We start from the raw sequence: 14,438 nt of genomic DNA, 5'->3' as shown, positions 1-14,438 counted from the left end.
AAAAAGATTTGGGATGCCTACAAAAGAGAGATCTGTATCTTGTTTTCAGGTTGCGTTTCAGGGAATAGGCTGTCTGCGCCAACAGGGGCAGAGGGCAGAAACAGCTAGCCCGACAGCAACAGGGCTGAGCAGTGGGCTGACTCTCCAGGACACTTGAAAATGTCACTTCATATCAAACTATCCTGAAATTTTTTGGCTTAAAACCACAAATGCAGGCCTGACCCAGGCTTTCTGCTCAGGTTAAGGGAGCCCCATTCCCTGTCATCCCAGCAAGGATTTGGAATGGCGGTGACTTCTTTGCCAGAGAGAAAACACTTTCACCTGGGGAATGAGTTGTAGAGGAGAAAAATCATCTGTTGTCACTGCTGTCCTGCAGATCTAACCTGGGACTCAGGATCTCAGGGGCGGCTTTAGGATTTGTTCTCTCTCCCTGGAGTCTCTGGTACTAGGTGGGCTCCTCTGCTTGAAGAAGAAAGAAGCCCAGGGCTCTCAGAGGCACCAGAAGCTTAACCTCTGCTTCAAAATTCAAAATTAGGGAGACTTGATGGAGGGAAGGAGGAAGGAAAGGCAGGATTAAAAAGCAGCCCCCTGCCAGGGCCAAGTCCACTCCCTGCCCCCGCTGCGGTGACCCTCAGCTGAGGTCAAGGGCCAGAGATCAGAGCTCTTCCCGGGGCAGGGCTTGGGGCTCCTGACAGAACAGGAGTGGTGAGGCCAGCCTGGCAGCCGTACCTTCATTTGTAGCACTGTATTTGGGGAATATCTTTTTCAAATCTTGAACACCTTCTAGGACCCAGCTCGCTTGTAAGTTGGGGATAGATTGGCCAACTAAATCATGGCATAAAAACGGGTCCCATATATCATCCAGGTTGTTCTAGTGAAAACCAGCACAAACAATTTCCAAGCAGCAAAAAATGACCTTGCACTGGAGATTTCGGTGACACATCCTTGAACATATTGGTCTTCCCAAATGCAAGATGAACTTTCTGCTCCTTCACTACGGTATCATTTGCGTGGTTATGCAATGAATGCCTTTCTAGCTTCAAATACCACATTTTGAGGGGGAAAAAAAACAATAAAGATATTTATACAAGGCTTCCATGGACTTGACCTTCTAACGAGCTCCCCTGACGATGCTGAGTTTGTGCTTTCATTTGAGAGCACACTTTAAGAACCACGGAATAAAACGACAGCCAGGAGGGTCTGGACACTGTGGGGGCTCAATAAAATTTGAGATTTGCAAAAATTAACCACTATATATAAAAATAGATTTTAAAAATTTCTTCTGTATAGCACAGGGAACTATATTCAATATCTGAATATAATGAAAAAGAATATGAAAATGAATATATGCATATATATGCATGACTGGGACATTATGCTGTACACCAGAAACTGACACATTGTAACTGACTGTACTTCATTAAAAAAAAAAAAAAAGGTTATTCTGTCCTCTCCCTCTCACCCACAACACAATCACTAGCGCACACACAAGGAGAAAGGGACCAACCGTCTGTACATCCTTAGAGCTGAAATAACTCAGGTGCTGCGTGGGAAGGAGGGGCCCTGGAAACGGAAGCGACTCACTTCTTTCGTGTTGGAGGGCTGCTGATTCGGGTGCTGGAAATGCCTTCACTGGCCGCTGGCCAAAATATTTGTTTCAATTCAATCTATTTGAACTTCAAGGAATGTAGAAGTATTTGACTAGCAGTAGAAATAACAGGAAGTAACCGAGGACGGCTGTCTGAAAGGTGGCAGAATTTTTACGACAACCGAGAGATTTCTCCCAGGCACAGACAGCAGCTTTCTAAAAATTTAATTAAGTATGATACGTCTTTACTTTTGCCAATTACATTTGTAGAAGGCCTGCAGGAACTATTGTGTTACTGTATTTTAAAAGCTACATTTTATTTTATGTTGGAATAATTTTAGATTTACAAAAGAGTTGCAAAGATAATACAGAAAGAGCTTGCATACCCATTACCTGATTTCCCTGAACACATCTTTCATAACTATGCTTTTTTTGTCAAAACTCCGAAAGGAACATCAGTACGTTACTAGTAACTAAGCTCCCGACTTCACTGACTCTATTTGGATTTCCCGTCTGTGCACCAATGTCCCAGGACCGCTCATTGCATTTAGTTGTCACATCTCCTTAGCCTCCTCTGGTCTGTGATCTTTCTTTGTTTTTCATGGCGTGGACAGCCTTGAGGAGCACTGGTCATGTATTTCACAGAAAGCTCCCCAATGTGGGCTTGTCTGACTTTTTTCTCATGACTAGACTGGGTTATGGATTTGGGGAGGAACACGCCGAGGTGAAGTAGCCCCCTCAGCACACCACATCGGGGGTACTTGACATCCACATGGCTTGTTACTGGCATCAGTCGCCTTGACCTCAAGGGTAAGGTAGTGGCTGCCAGGTTTCTCACCGTTACCCAGAAAAATTTCCTTTTCCTGACTGACTCTGCTTTTTTTTTTTTGGAAGGAGGGGGCAGTAATTAGCTTTATTTATTTATTGTTTTATTTTTTTAATGGAGGCACTGAGGACTGAACCCAGGACATCATGCATGCTAAGCACGCGCTCTGCCACTGAGCTTTGCCCTCCCCCGACCGACTCTTCTAACATGGCCAGCTTTATGATTCAAAGGTATTCTGTGGGAAGTCACTTTGATTCAGTGGTGGCCACCAAGTTCATAACTGGCCAGGCTGTCCCTGAGACCGGATGGAGATGCTCGAGTCACGATGCTTAATGATGCTTAAATCACATTAAGTGATTTAAAGCACTAAGAGAAAGGGGGGAATGTGGGTACCTGGACGCATGCAGGGTGGGATGCAGCGGAGGGGAAGGGCCACATTACCTTAATCTTGAGTTCCCGGGTGAGCACGTGCCTCTCTCTGCCTCGGCAGCCTGCCCTGCTGCCCGTGCAGTCAGGAGCACCACAACTGCCGGTGAGCGAGGGGCTCAGCAGCAGAAGGTGCCTGCAGTCCAGGCCGCCTGACGGCTGGGCGACCTCGGGCAAGCTCGCCGGCCTCAGGTGTAGCTTGCTGGCCAACAGGCCCAGCAACGTGGGCGCTTGCTGTGTTTGTCAGGCAGAGGTGAGTGGCCAGGCTGTGTGTCCCCAGTGATGGCCAACTTACGACCTCACCAATGTTGAGGTCCTGATCCTGCAGTCCCTTTGTGTCTCTGCGCAGCGCCCATATGCTCTGCTTACTTAGACGTCTCATGTGTCTCATGAGCTGCTTGCTTCTTCAGAGCTTCTCATGTTTTCTAAAGTAGAATCAAATAATCTAGCAAATCTAGCAAATACAAAATGACAGAAGCCCATACATATTTCTTACTTTATTATTATTTTGGTGTGCTTAGTTTGACACAAAAGACCAATTACAGCCCAGGGGCCAGCTGTCTGGTTTTGTAAATAAAGCTTTATTGGTACAACGCCACACCCATCTGTTTACCTTCTGCCTGTGGCTGCTCTGGGGCCCCCACAGCAGTGCTGGGTGATCGCAACAGACTGTGAGGCTTGCAAAGGCTAAAATATGGAGCCTCTTAATAAGTTGCCTGATCCGTGTCATAGACTAAAGAACTGTCACAGGTTTGAGAGATTGGGGCTGTGGACCGGGTTTACTCGAGACGTTCAACCATGAGCAATGCAGACTCAAAGACTTGGGGGGAAGAGCTATCATGTTTAAACCATCAGGTCCCCCCTCCCCAGGAATGAAGGACCCACACTTTCTCCGTGAGTGCCTTTCAGTCCCTCTGATACTGAGCTGTCGTCTGGTGCGTGTACCAGACAAACATTTCTGTGGTGCGCACGGCCAGCTGCACGCCAGCTTGTGTTACGCACCGCCACGTGGTAGTTCTCACCGCAAGCCAAGCCCTTGAGGTTACTGTGGATTTCCTGTTCCCTGCTCAGGGCCCCTGAAGTACCCGTGAAGCAGTCACTTCAAAATCAACCGAAGTCTGTGGTTAACGAGTGGATTTAGTCCTTTTTGTGAGGTATCTGAGACTGGACAGTCTGGTATGCGTGGGGACTCCAGAGGATACAGCCTGCCCAGAAATAATCATTCCATTTCACTGTATTAGTATAGTGTGCACAAAAAGAAACATAATATGTAAACAAAGCTTGAAACACGTAACATGTATACATGCCTGTCCATCTGTTCGCCTCACCCCGCCCCCCACATACACACTCACTCACTTCCTTGAAAGTGCAAGGATGGCATCAAATTCAACTTGCTGCCTCCAGCTTCTCAAAAGTGTTGCTTCCAGGTGGTGTGTGGCGAAAGTGCTTTCCTCGGTCTGACCAGGTTGTAGACACGTTGACAGGGAAATGAGCCCCCAGTTCCCCTCCGGTGCTTACAGTGTAATCCTCCTGGGTTTGATTCTCTCTGCCACCTCCGTGACCCTGGACAAGTTTCCTCGCCTCTTCTGGTCCCTTATGCATAAACTAGAGATAAAAAGATGGGTGGATGGGAGTATTAAGCATGACTTCAAGTATCTAATGCTGCCAACGCATGGAAGGCAGTGGGGTAATAATATTCAGATTAATTTAGTTTCCTCCTTCTTCTCAGAACACAAACCCCGCCCTCTCCTTCCCTCTTCTGGTCTCACCTCTTCCCAGGCTGAGACCACGTAGCTGACAGACTCACTCTCTGACCACTGCAGAGATGAAGTCGTACTTTTCCGCATTATTTTTCAACCCATCAGTTTCTGTTGCTTCTTCAGAGGAGAGGACGAGATTCCTTCAGAAGCCAAGACTCTCGTGTTTTGTTCGGGGAGGTCGATCCCCGACAAAAACCACAAATCAGACTCTCGGGGTTCTAAGCCCCGGTTCAAACCCCATTCATCATGTGAAATATTTGCAGAGCTGCTGAATTCTCCAGGGGACAGAAACGGGGCTCAATGCCAAGATACAAGCCACAGCAAAACGTTTTATCCTCTTAAAGCCCTGTAACTAACCTGGAGTAGTTCTGTCCACTCCACAGGGTAAAACCCAGCAAATTCAATTCTGAAAAGAGAGGACAGCAGATGTTTTCTGTACTCCAGCCGTGTCAGCCTTGCACCCCATTAACATACTCACTCATCCCCAACAGGCAGCCTGGGACCACCTCAGGTGGCAGGAACTCACTACGCCAGTGATCTCAGGAAGCCTGGGGGGCCAGACGTGCCTGGGAGTTTAAGTGCCCACCCCAGAGGCAGCCCTTCCTGGCTGACAGACAGGGGTGGACACTGCAGCTCCCTCGCCCCAGCACACAACCTTGAGAGCAGCTGTGGTGGACAGACCCTAAGATGCGTCCTCCATGAGCCCCACCTGCTGGAGTTCTCTCTCTGTGTATCCCCTTCCACTGCTTGTGGGCAGGACCTGTGACTCGCCTCTAACCAAAAGGATGCGGCAAAGGTGATGAGTTACCAGTCCAGTGATTAGGTTACAAAGATTGGGACGTCTGTCTTTGCAGCAGAATCCTTCCTGCTGGCTTTCACAAGCTGACCCGCATGTTGTAAGCTGCCCTGTGGGGAGGACCAGGTGGCAAGGAACGCAAGGTGGCCTCTGGCCAATAGCCTGTGCAGAACGGAAACTCACCAATAAACGTCTAAGTTTAGAAGTGAATCCTTCCTCACTCACACCCTCAGATGAGACCCAGCCCTGGTCAACATCTTAACTGCAGCCATTGAGAGACCCTGTGATGGGAGACTCAGCCAAAGGGTGCCTGGACTCCCGAGCCACCGTAACTGTGAGAAAATAAAGTGTGATTTCTAGTCTGGCATGTCAGGAGTTAGCACTCACCACTTCATCCTAACAAGTAAAAAGTGGAAGAAGCTGAAAAGTCAACAATTCTTCTTAGATCCGTCAGGGAAGTGAGGTCACAGCACAAGCCATTGTCCCCCAAATTGAAGAGACAGTCAGGCAGATGCAGAGAACCACAACTTACAAAATATGTGTGTGTACACTTTTAGAGCCGCTACAAGACAGCAGATGTATGTAAAAGAGTCTGCTTTTAATTGGCTTTGAATGTTTGTCCATTGACCTCAAATACATGGCTGAGCACTGGGTTTCAAAATCACTACATTCCTTTTTTGGGTGCTGGAAATTTTCATTCAGCACAAAACCTTTTTCTCCTTTTTTGTTGCAGGGACCAAATGTCATCATACAGGATATGTCTTCTAAAACAGTGTATAATCAGGTGGGACTGTCTGCGATTCCATAGGTTAGTTGGAGGGTACCAAGATGCTCCCCAGTGCGAAAAGACATTCAGTAGGAGTTTGTCACAGCCCTTGCCTCTTCTTTTGTCTAGGCCAGGGTGAACTCTAATTTTCAACCTGAGAAGATTGCCAGAACATTCTCTCTCTCTCAACACAATGTCGCTTTTGTTGTCTCTCCCCGAGTCCTTATCTGGCCTCTTCCTCTTCCATTTGCTTCCTTTTCTTCCCAGCATCCTGACTTCTGTCCCAAGTAAGTCCCTGGTGGGGGAGGGTACAGCTCAGTAGTAGAGCTCATGCTTAGCATGCACAAGGTCCTGGTTCAATCCCCAGCACCTCCATTAAAAAAAACAAAAAACAAAACACAAAAGCAAAAAACAACCAGGTTAGTCCCTGGGGGGTGGGGCACAAAAAAACAACCAACCAAGTGAGTCCCAAACATCTGTCACTCACCAGGGCCTCCAGACCTAGAGGGAGACATTGCTCACCCCTCCTCACCCCTCCTCCAGCCCTACGTCTCATCATTTGCTCTTAGAGTGGCTCTTGGGATGCTGATCATCTTCTCTGCATCTCTTTTGAATTAATCCCTCCCCAAGTTTCAGCATGGCCTGGATGTCCCTTTCTTTTTCAGGTTGAGATACAAGTTCTACCACCTTTGCTGTTCAAAGTAGGAACAAAGCAATAGAAATAAAAGCAAAAGTATGTAAATGGGACCTAAGTAAACTCATAAGCTTTTGCACAGCAATGGAAACTATAAACAAAACAAAGAGACACCCTACGGACTGGGAGAAAATATTTGCAAATGATGCGACTGACAAGGGCTTAATTTCCAGAATATACAAACAGCTCATACAACTTAATAACAAAAAAACAAACAACTCAATCCAAATATGGGGAGAAGACCTCAACAAGTATTTCTCTAATGAAGATGTGCAAATGGCCAATAGGCACATGAAAAAATGCTCAGTATTGCTAATTATCAGAGAAATGGAAATTGTATCTACAATGAGGTATCACCTCACACCAGTCAGAATGACCATCACTCAAAAGTTCACAAAAGATAAATGCTGGAGAGGGTGTGGAGTAAAGGGAACCCTCCTGCATTGCTGGTGGGAATGTAGTTTGGTGCAGCCACTATGGAAAACAGTGTGGAGATTCCTTAAAAAACTAAAAATTGACTTACCCTATGATCTAGCAATCCCACTCCTGGGCATATATCTGGAGGAAACTCTAATTTAAAAAGATACATGTGCCCCAATGGTTATAGCAGCATTATTTACAATAGCCAAGACATGGAAGCAACCTAAATGTCCATCAACAAATGACTGGATAAAGAAGGTGTGGTGTGTATACACACACACACACACACACACACACACACACACACACACACACACACAATGGAATACTACTCAGCCATAAAAAAGAATGAAATAATGGCATTTGCAGCAACATGGATGGACCTAGGGATTGTCATTCTAAGTGAAGTAAGCCAGACAGAGAAAGAAAAATACTATATGATATCACTCATATGTGGAATCTAAAAAACGACACTAATGAACTTATTTACAAAACAGAAACAAACTCACAGACATAGAAAACAAACTCACGGTTATGGGGGGGAAGGGGTGAGAAGGGATAAATTGGGAGCTCGAGATTTGCAGATACACACTACTGTATAAGAAATAGATAAACAGCAAGTTTCTTCTGTATAGCACAGGGAACTATATTCAGTGTCTTATAGTAACCCTATAATGAAAAGAATATGAAAAGGAATATACATATGTACATGCATGACTGAAACATTATGCTGTACACCAGAAATTGACACATTGTAAACTGACCAAACTGCAATTTTTTTAATTGGAAAAAAAAAAAAAAAAAAAGCATTGACCAGCATAATCTGCATCTCCTGGGAGCTTGCTAGAAATGCAGTCTCAGGCCCCACCCCAAACTTCCTGAATCTGAATCTGAATCTGAATCTTCTCAGGGAGAGCTGCTCAGGTGGGACTGGCAGGCTAATTGTGATTTGTGGGCGATGGGGCATTTCCAGGGCACTAAAGTCCTGGTGGCCCAGACTGCGAAAACACAACATGGAATCTAGGTGCTAGACTGGGAGCAAGGAGGGCCGAGGGTGGATGCAAAACTGAACTTCATAGACTTAAAGGCCCCGAGCGTTACTGGACACATACCTCAATGCCCGTGCTCCCCTGACCCTGGCTCGGCAGTCACTGTGTATTTTTCTCATCCGCAGTCCTTCCAAATGTTCCCACCTCCAAGTGTGCATGTGAGTGTGTGTGTGTGTGCACTTTACCTGTTTACTTTTTTGCATACTGTAACTGCACTGTCACAAAAAATTCTGTCATCTCAGTGTTATTTCTCATACTGGTTTCAAGCTGTTTTACTTTAATGACAGTTAATAAATGCAATCTTTTCTGTCCTTCTGCAAGTTTGCTCTGAGACCCATCTGTAGCATAACATCTGAACTGATGGCCCAGGAATCGTCATTTGTAACAATTTCCTCCCCAAGCTAATGCTGACCGCTGATCCCCCTGGAGCCTGTCTCTTGAACACTGGCACCTGAGTCCTTCAGAGCCTGCAGGCTGGCCCGTGGAAAAGCAGAGAGCTGGGGTATGTGTAGCTTGGGCATGAAACAGAGATTGAAATGCAGTGACATTCCTACGCAGACTGGCCACCCGAACCCTTGGCATTACAGTAAACGAACAGATGCTCCTTTTCATTTTTATCTTTTAAAGCACATCCCACCCACTGACCTCCAGAAGCCACTTCTGCTTTCCAAGAGCCAATGAAGGAGAAGATGAACTATTTCAAAGCAGATTGCAAGATATATGCTTTCGAAAGGACGGACAAATTAGCATTTGGGGAGCAGTTCATCGATGTTTTCTACTGTCTTTACAAGCAAGTGTGTAACACCGAGGGCGGTTAAGGTTTTGACAATGCCGGTGTGACGTCTATCCAAGCAGCTGCCCCTGCTTACAGGCATGCCTGCCGGATCTTTTTGCAGCGGCGGCGTCTGCAGCTCTTTGTTCAAGGCGCTGCTTCCATCTGGCTGCCTTCCGTGTATGGGTCCCAACAGGAAGCCCAGTCCTGTGATTTTCGAGGAAGAAGGCTTAGGAGCTGAGCCCAAACTCTGCCTTACTTAAAATTGCAAAGCTGGAGGGATGGTGTATATATAGCTCATGAGGTCCTGGGTTCAATCCCCAGTACCTCCATTAAAAAAATAAAAATTTTTAAAAATTGCAAAGCTGGTGGTGGAAATGCAGATGAGCTAGAAGTGTCTGCATGCTTACTATGAGAAGGGGAGGGAAACAGTAGGGATGCCTTACCTTTGGTTGGTTGGGAAAAACCTAGAGAGGGGCGCATTTACTGAGGGGAGAGGCCAAAGGGTGGGCTGCAAATGCGCCTCTTTGGTTTATTGATGATAAATATGATGGAGCCGGGATTTTTCTTTTTTAAAAATAAAGCTTTGGTTAGTAAAGCCATAACCTAGAGGGGGCTCTTTGATTTTCAACCTTGAAGAGCTTTTTTCAGAAAAACTTTACTCAGTATATTATCTTTAGTACTGATACCATTTTGAAATTTGCATGCATATAGAATAAAGTGTGGTTTTCAACGTATAATGAAATTCATAGAAAAACTGAAGCAGTTAAGAAAATCTGAATAAACTTGAACTTTTTTTCTAAACAGAATTACTCTTGAAAGCTAATTTACAACGCCCAAAACAACCCTACACCTGAAAGGTATAAAATGTGTGTGCGCGTGCGTGCGCGCGCGCGCCGGGTTAGGCAAAGCAGTTCCTCTTTTCTTTAAGATTTACGTGTTGGTTTTAAAAGGAAAATCCTAGCGCTGTGGGATTGTTTCCGTGGGGAAGAGGGACCGTAAAGAAAAGCACTGCCTTAATGCCAGTCACAGCAGCCACTGTTTATGAGTCTGTAACGAATCAAAATTAGGAATGTAGGAATCCCAAACGGGGAAGATCTGGCCCGAGGCGCGCTGCCTGGTAAAATCCGTTAAGACGAGGTGGTAGGACTGGGCGCTCTGGATTCCGGAGACTTAAGCCCCGGTTAGGCTGCGTGCAAGGGCAGAGAGCGAGCGGACTTCTCCCACCTGGCGCCCTCCTCCCCCTCGGCCCTCCGCCTCCTCTCGCCACGTCCCCCCCTCCTGACCAAGCATCACCCTCGTGAGGCCTCGCGGCGTTCGCGGAGGCGCACAGCCCCCACCCCGCCCGGCGCCTTTTCTGCCAGCGCGGGGGGCTGGGGCGGGGATGGGGAGGCCCAGGGCACATGACACCCCCATCCCCCGGCGCGCCCAGCAAGCACATGACCCAGGCCGGCCGGCGGGGTCCCGGCAGACCCGAGCCGCGTCCCCGAGCCCGGGCCATGGCCTCCCCGCGCCTGGGGACCTTCTGCTGCCCCACGCGGGACGCCGCCACGCAGCTCGTGCTGAGCTTCCAGCCGCGGGCCTTCCACGCGCTGTGCCTGGGCAGCGGCGCGCTCCGCCTGGCGCTCGGCCTCCTGCAGCTGCTGCCCGGGCGCCGGCCCGCGGGCCCCGGGGTCCTCTCGGCCTCCCCGCCGGCCGCGGCCCGCGCCCCCGCCTCCGTCCGCATCCTGCGCGCGGCCATCGCCTGCGACGTGCTCGGCTGCCTGGGTAAGGGCGCGCGGCCGGCGGGTGGGCACCCGCCCCGAGCACGGGCGAGGGCGCGCGGCCCGGGGCTGCTACCTGCCGGGGGCGCGGAGGAGTGCGCGGCTGGGACCCGGCCCCGGCGCGGGGGGACGCGCGGCCCGCGAGGCGGGACGACTGAGCCGGAGGCGGCTCCCCAGGGACCGGACGGGGCGGCCAGGGGACTCAGGGGACTCTGCAAGCTGGATGGTCGGTAAAAGGTGGCTCAGGGGACCCCCCTTTTTTTTTCTTCCTTTTCTAAACCAACTTAATGTGTTACTGCAAGCTTACCAGGGAAACTAGACAGCGCTGTTAAGGAAAACCCAGAAAACAGAATGCATCCTTAATTGTTACACCAGTGAGAGACTAGCAGTTCTTATTCTGTGTACACACACACACACACACACACACACACACACACACACATCATTTCCAATGTGATTTAGCAGAATCAGGAAGAAAACTTTATATACGTCTATATCTGTATCTCCTTTATATATATATAATAAATCTATATTATATATATAAATAAATATATAAGTATATATAATATATAAAAATATATTTAATAAAATTTTATCTATCCATCATCTACCATCTGTGTATCCATCCATCCATCCATCCATGCAAGTTTGAGTTTTATTCCACAGGCAGGCAAACTGCAGTTTAGGCCAAATACTGCCTGCTGCCTCTTTTCTATGGCGCATGAACTAAGACTGTTTTTAAGTTTTAAAGTGTTTCTTAAAAATCTAAAGAAAAAGACTGTTTCCTGACATGGAGATATTCCATGACATTTAAATGCCAGCGTCCGTAAGTGCAGTTTCATGGGAACACAGCCAGGCCCTGCGCTTGTGTGTCGTCTCGGCCAACTCTGCCCTACGAGGGCAGGGGGGTGTGTTGAACAGGGAAAGTATGGCTCATAAAGCCTGAAATATTTTCTCTCTGGCCCTTGACAGAAGCTTGGCTGACCCCTGCTTTCACCTCTAGCGTGGCATGTTTTTATAGGCCTCTAAGCTCCATATTGCTGAGCATTATAACTTTTTATTTTGGAAAATTTCCAACATCTACAAATGTAGAGACCATATGATGTGTCCCTTGTACCCAGTTTCATCTACATCCCATCCCCTCATCCCAGTCTCCACTGGATTAATTTGAAGCAAATCCCAGAGTTTATATCCTTTCATCCATACAGATACATATGAGTGAAGAAGATAAGAATTTTAAAAATATATATATCACGGCAGTGTCATTAGCATCTTAAAATAATGAAAACCAACTCCTTAATATCATTGGCATATGTTCAGTTGTCTCACAAATGCTAATTTACAGTTGGTTTGTTCCACTGCTGGTGGCATTTGCAGTGCCCTCCACCTCCACGCCCTGAGGGGTGGCGGCAGCTTTTACCTCCCCCCCCCGGGGGGGCAGATGTCTGGGCACTGGTGGCTGTGTGTCCCAGGGCCTGGTTCTCCCGCTCCAGCTCGTGCGATTGGAGGCACTGAGGACTCATGACTTCAGGTAAATGCTGTGGAACCTCTGCTCACTGTCTCAGACTTGAGTGAGACAGGACACAATAGTGCCTTCCTATTAGGGCTAAAATCAATTTGGGGCATGACAATTCCATAGAAAACTGGTTTCTTCCTGATTCTGCTAAAAAGCAGTTTGGAAACGCACCTTCACAGTAATTTAATTTCTGTCACTTGAATATCTGGAAGTAGAGATGTACCCAAAGATCTTTTGAGGGCCAGTGAAATAATACCTGGATGTCCTCCGGCCTTTAGAAGGGAGGACGGCATTGTGGGCAAAGGAGCAGAAGCCGGAGTCAGGGGAGGCCTGGTGACCAGACTCCTCACTGGAAAATAAGAAATACGGATGCCTACCTCTTAGGGCGTGGGTCTTGTTGTTTTTTGTTTTGTTTTTTTTCGGTTTCACTGGGCTGTAACTGACTCACAGCACTGTGTAAGTTGAAGACAGACAGCATCATGACTTGTTTTACGTTTATCCTGAAATGATGACCACAATAAATTTAGTTAACATCCATCACCTCACTTAGAAATAAAAAAAAAAAAATTCGGTATTTCTTGAGCTCACATCAGTGCTGTATCCTGAAAACGACCAATCACTCACTGTGCCGAAGAAAAGCAGCACGCCACGCAGTGTGCGCTTAAACAGCGGGTATCACCTTACCCAGCAGAGACCCCTCATATGGACCGAAAGTGTGTGTACTGTTTAGAGGAGAATTCGATATTTGGGTCAAATAGCCAGGAGAACTCACAATTCATAAAGGTCAAAATCAAATTATCCAGAGCTAATTTGTGAAAATCTTAAATGTGTTTTTTTAAAGAATGAAAGAACTTTTCAAACTTCAGAATTGTGCTTTTTCAGTTCTTTTTTATGTGAGGAATATTTCACTTGGACGAGAAAATACAGATTGTTATTGACATAATCATTTCTTAGTGCCAAGTAAACGAACAAAAAAACTTAGGGCTAATGCTGGTTTCAGTTGAAATCAGAGTGCCTGGGATTGCTCCATTACCATAATAGTTATTTTCTGAGTCTTGTTTTTTCTGTCTGTCTGCACACGCCAATGTGTGTGTTTATTTCCTTGCTCCCTACCTCACTTCTGTCTCTCTCCTTCCTATCCACCCATCCATCCATCCTTTTTACAGAGCAGCAAGTCAGCTTTAGATTTGAAATGGAACCACATTCAAAGAATTACCTGATTCTCCCTTAGGTATCATAGTCCGGTCCACGGTGTGGTTAGGATTCCCGAGCTTCGTGGACATCTCAGCTGTGAATGGGACTGACATGTGGCCCACCGCCTTCTGTGTGGGGAGTGCAGTAAGTGTGCCTCCCCTCATCTCTCCACTGCCCTTTGCTCCTGCCAGGCTGTGTCCTCAAAGTGTGGTCCCCACCCTGCCACCAACCCACTGCAGTTTAGAAACACAGATGCTCCGAGCTCCCCATCCCCACCCCCTGACCAGGAATCGGAGGGGGGTGGGCACCTGTGATTTAACAAACCCTCCAGGGGCTCTGACGCACACTCAGGTTTGAGAACTGCTGTGTTAGTGTGCCCCCGTCCTTAAACACACATGCAATCCTTACCTTAGATCCAGCCACAATCAAAACCAGCTGGCCAAGAAAGAAAAAGAAAAAAGAATGTTATTGATTTATTGGATGTATTTTACTTTAACAAAGGATATATTTAAATACATCTGTTTGATGGACATATTGCTCTGTCTGCAAAGTCAGTGCTTCAGTGAGTGACCTCAGAGGGCACTGAATGCTGCACTGACCCCACCGTCTGTGGCAGCATTGTCAGCGTCTCTCCCTCTCGTTGCTTCCCAGCTGCATCCCGGTGGAATATCCGTCCCAGTATAAGTCTTGTTCCGTCTCTAACATCCGGAGCCCCTGCCTTCCCCTTCTGGGAAGGTCCTTCCTGCCCATCCTCCTTTGTTCTCGGCAAAAGAGCTTCTCATTCAAAGACCCCGTGAGCCTTGAGGTCATGCCACACATCTGAGTCCTTACCTTCCTGCCTACAAGGGTACCACAGGGAGAGTGCGCT

General features: G+C 47.4%; 1 protein-coding gene and 1 long non-coding RNA gene across 2 annotated transcripts in view; one reads left to right on the top strand and one right to left on the bottom strand.

The window, feature by feature from the left end:
* Positions 1 to 2,842: 2,842 nt before the first annotated feature.
* LOC141576297 (uncharacterized) overlaps positions 2,843 to 14,438 on the bottom strand; it is an 18,487-nt gene continuing 6,891 nt past the window's right edge. Inside the window, exons 3-5 of the long non-coding RNA XR_012504634.1 lie at positions 12,754 to 14,005; positions 4,197 to 4,445; positions 2,843 to 4,045 (exon numbers count right to left, since the gene is read on the bottom strand). This is a non-coding gene — a long non-coding RNA (uncharacterized LOC141576297). The remainder of the gene's footprint in view (positions 4,046 to 4,196; positions 4,446 to 12,753; positions 14,006 to 14,438) is intronic.
* The window catches only part of GPR143 (G protein-coupled receptor 143), a 25,410-nt gene continuing 20,772 nt past the window's right edge, over positions 9,801 to 14,438 (top strand). The window contains exons 1-2 of the mRNA XM_074359143.1: positions 9,801 to 10,864; positions 13,608 to 13,714. Coding sequence (XP_074215244.1) covers positions 10,501 to 10,864; positions 13,608 to 13,714 — 471 coding nt within the window. The 5' untranslated portion in view covers positions 9,801 to 10,500. The remainder of the gene's footprint in view (positions 10,865 to 13,607; positions 13,715 to 14,438) is intronic.

The sequence above is a fragment of the Camelus bactrianus genome, chromosome X (genome assembly GCF_048773025.1).
Source record: "Camelus bactrianus isolate YW-2024 breed Bactrian camel chromosome X, ASM4877302v1, whole genome shotgun sequence".
NCBI lineage: Eukaryota > Metazoa > Chordata > Mammalia > Artiodactyla > Camelidae > Camelus > Camelus bactrianus.
Note: the sequence above shows the minus strand (reverse complement) of the source record. Positions and strands in the feature narration are given on the sequence as shown.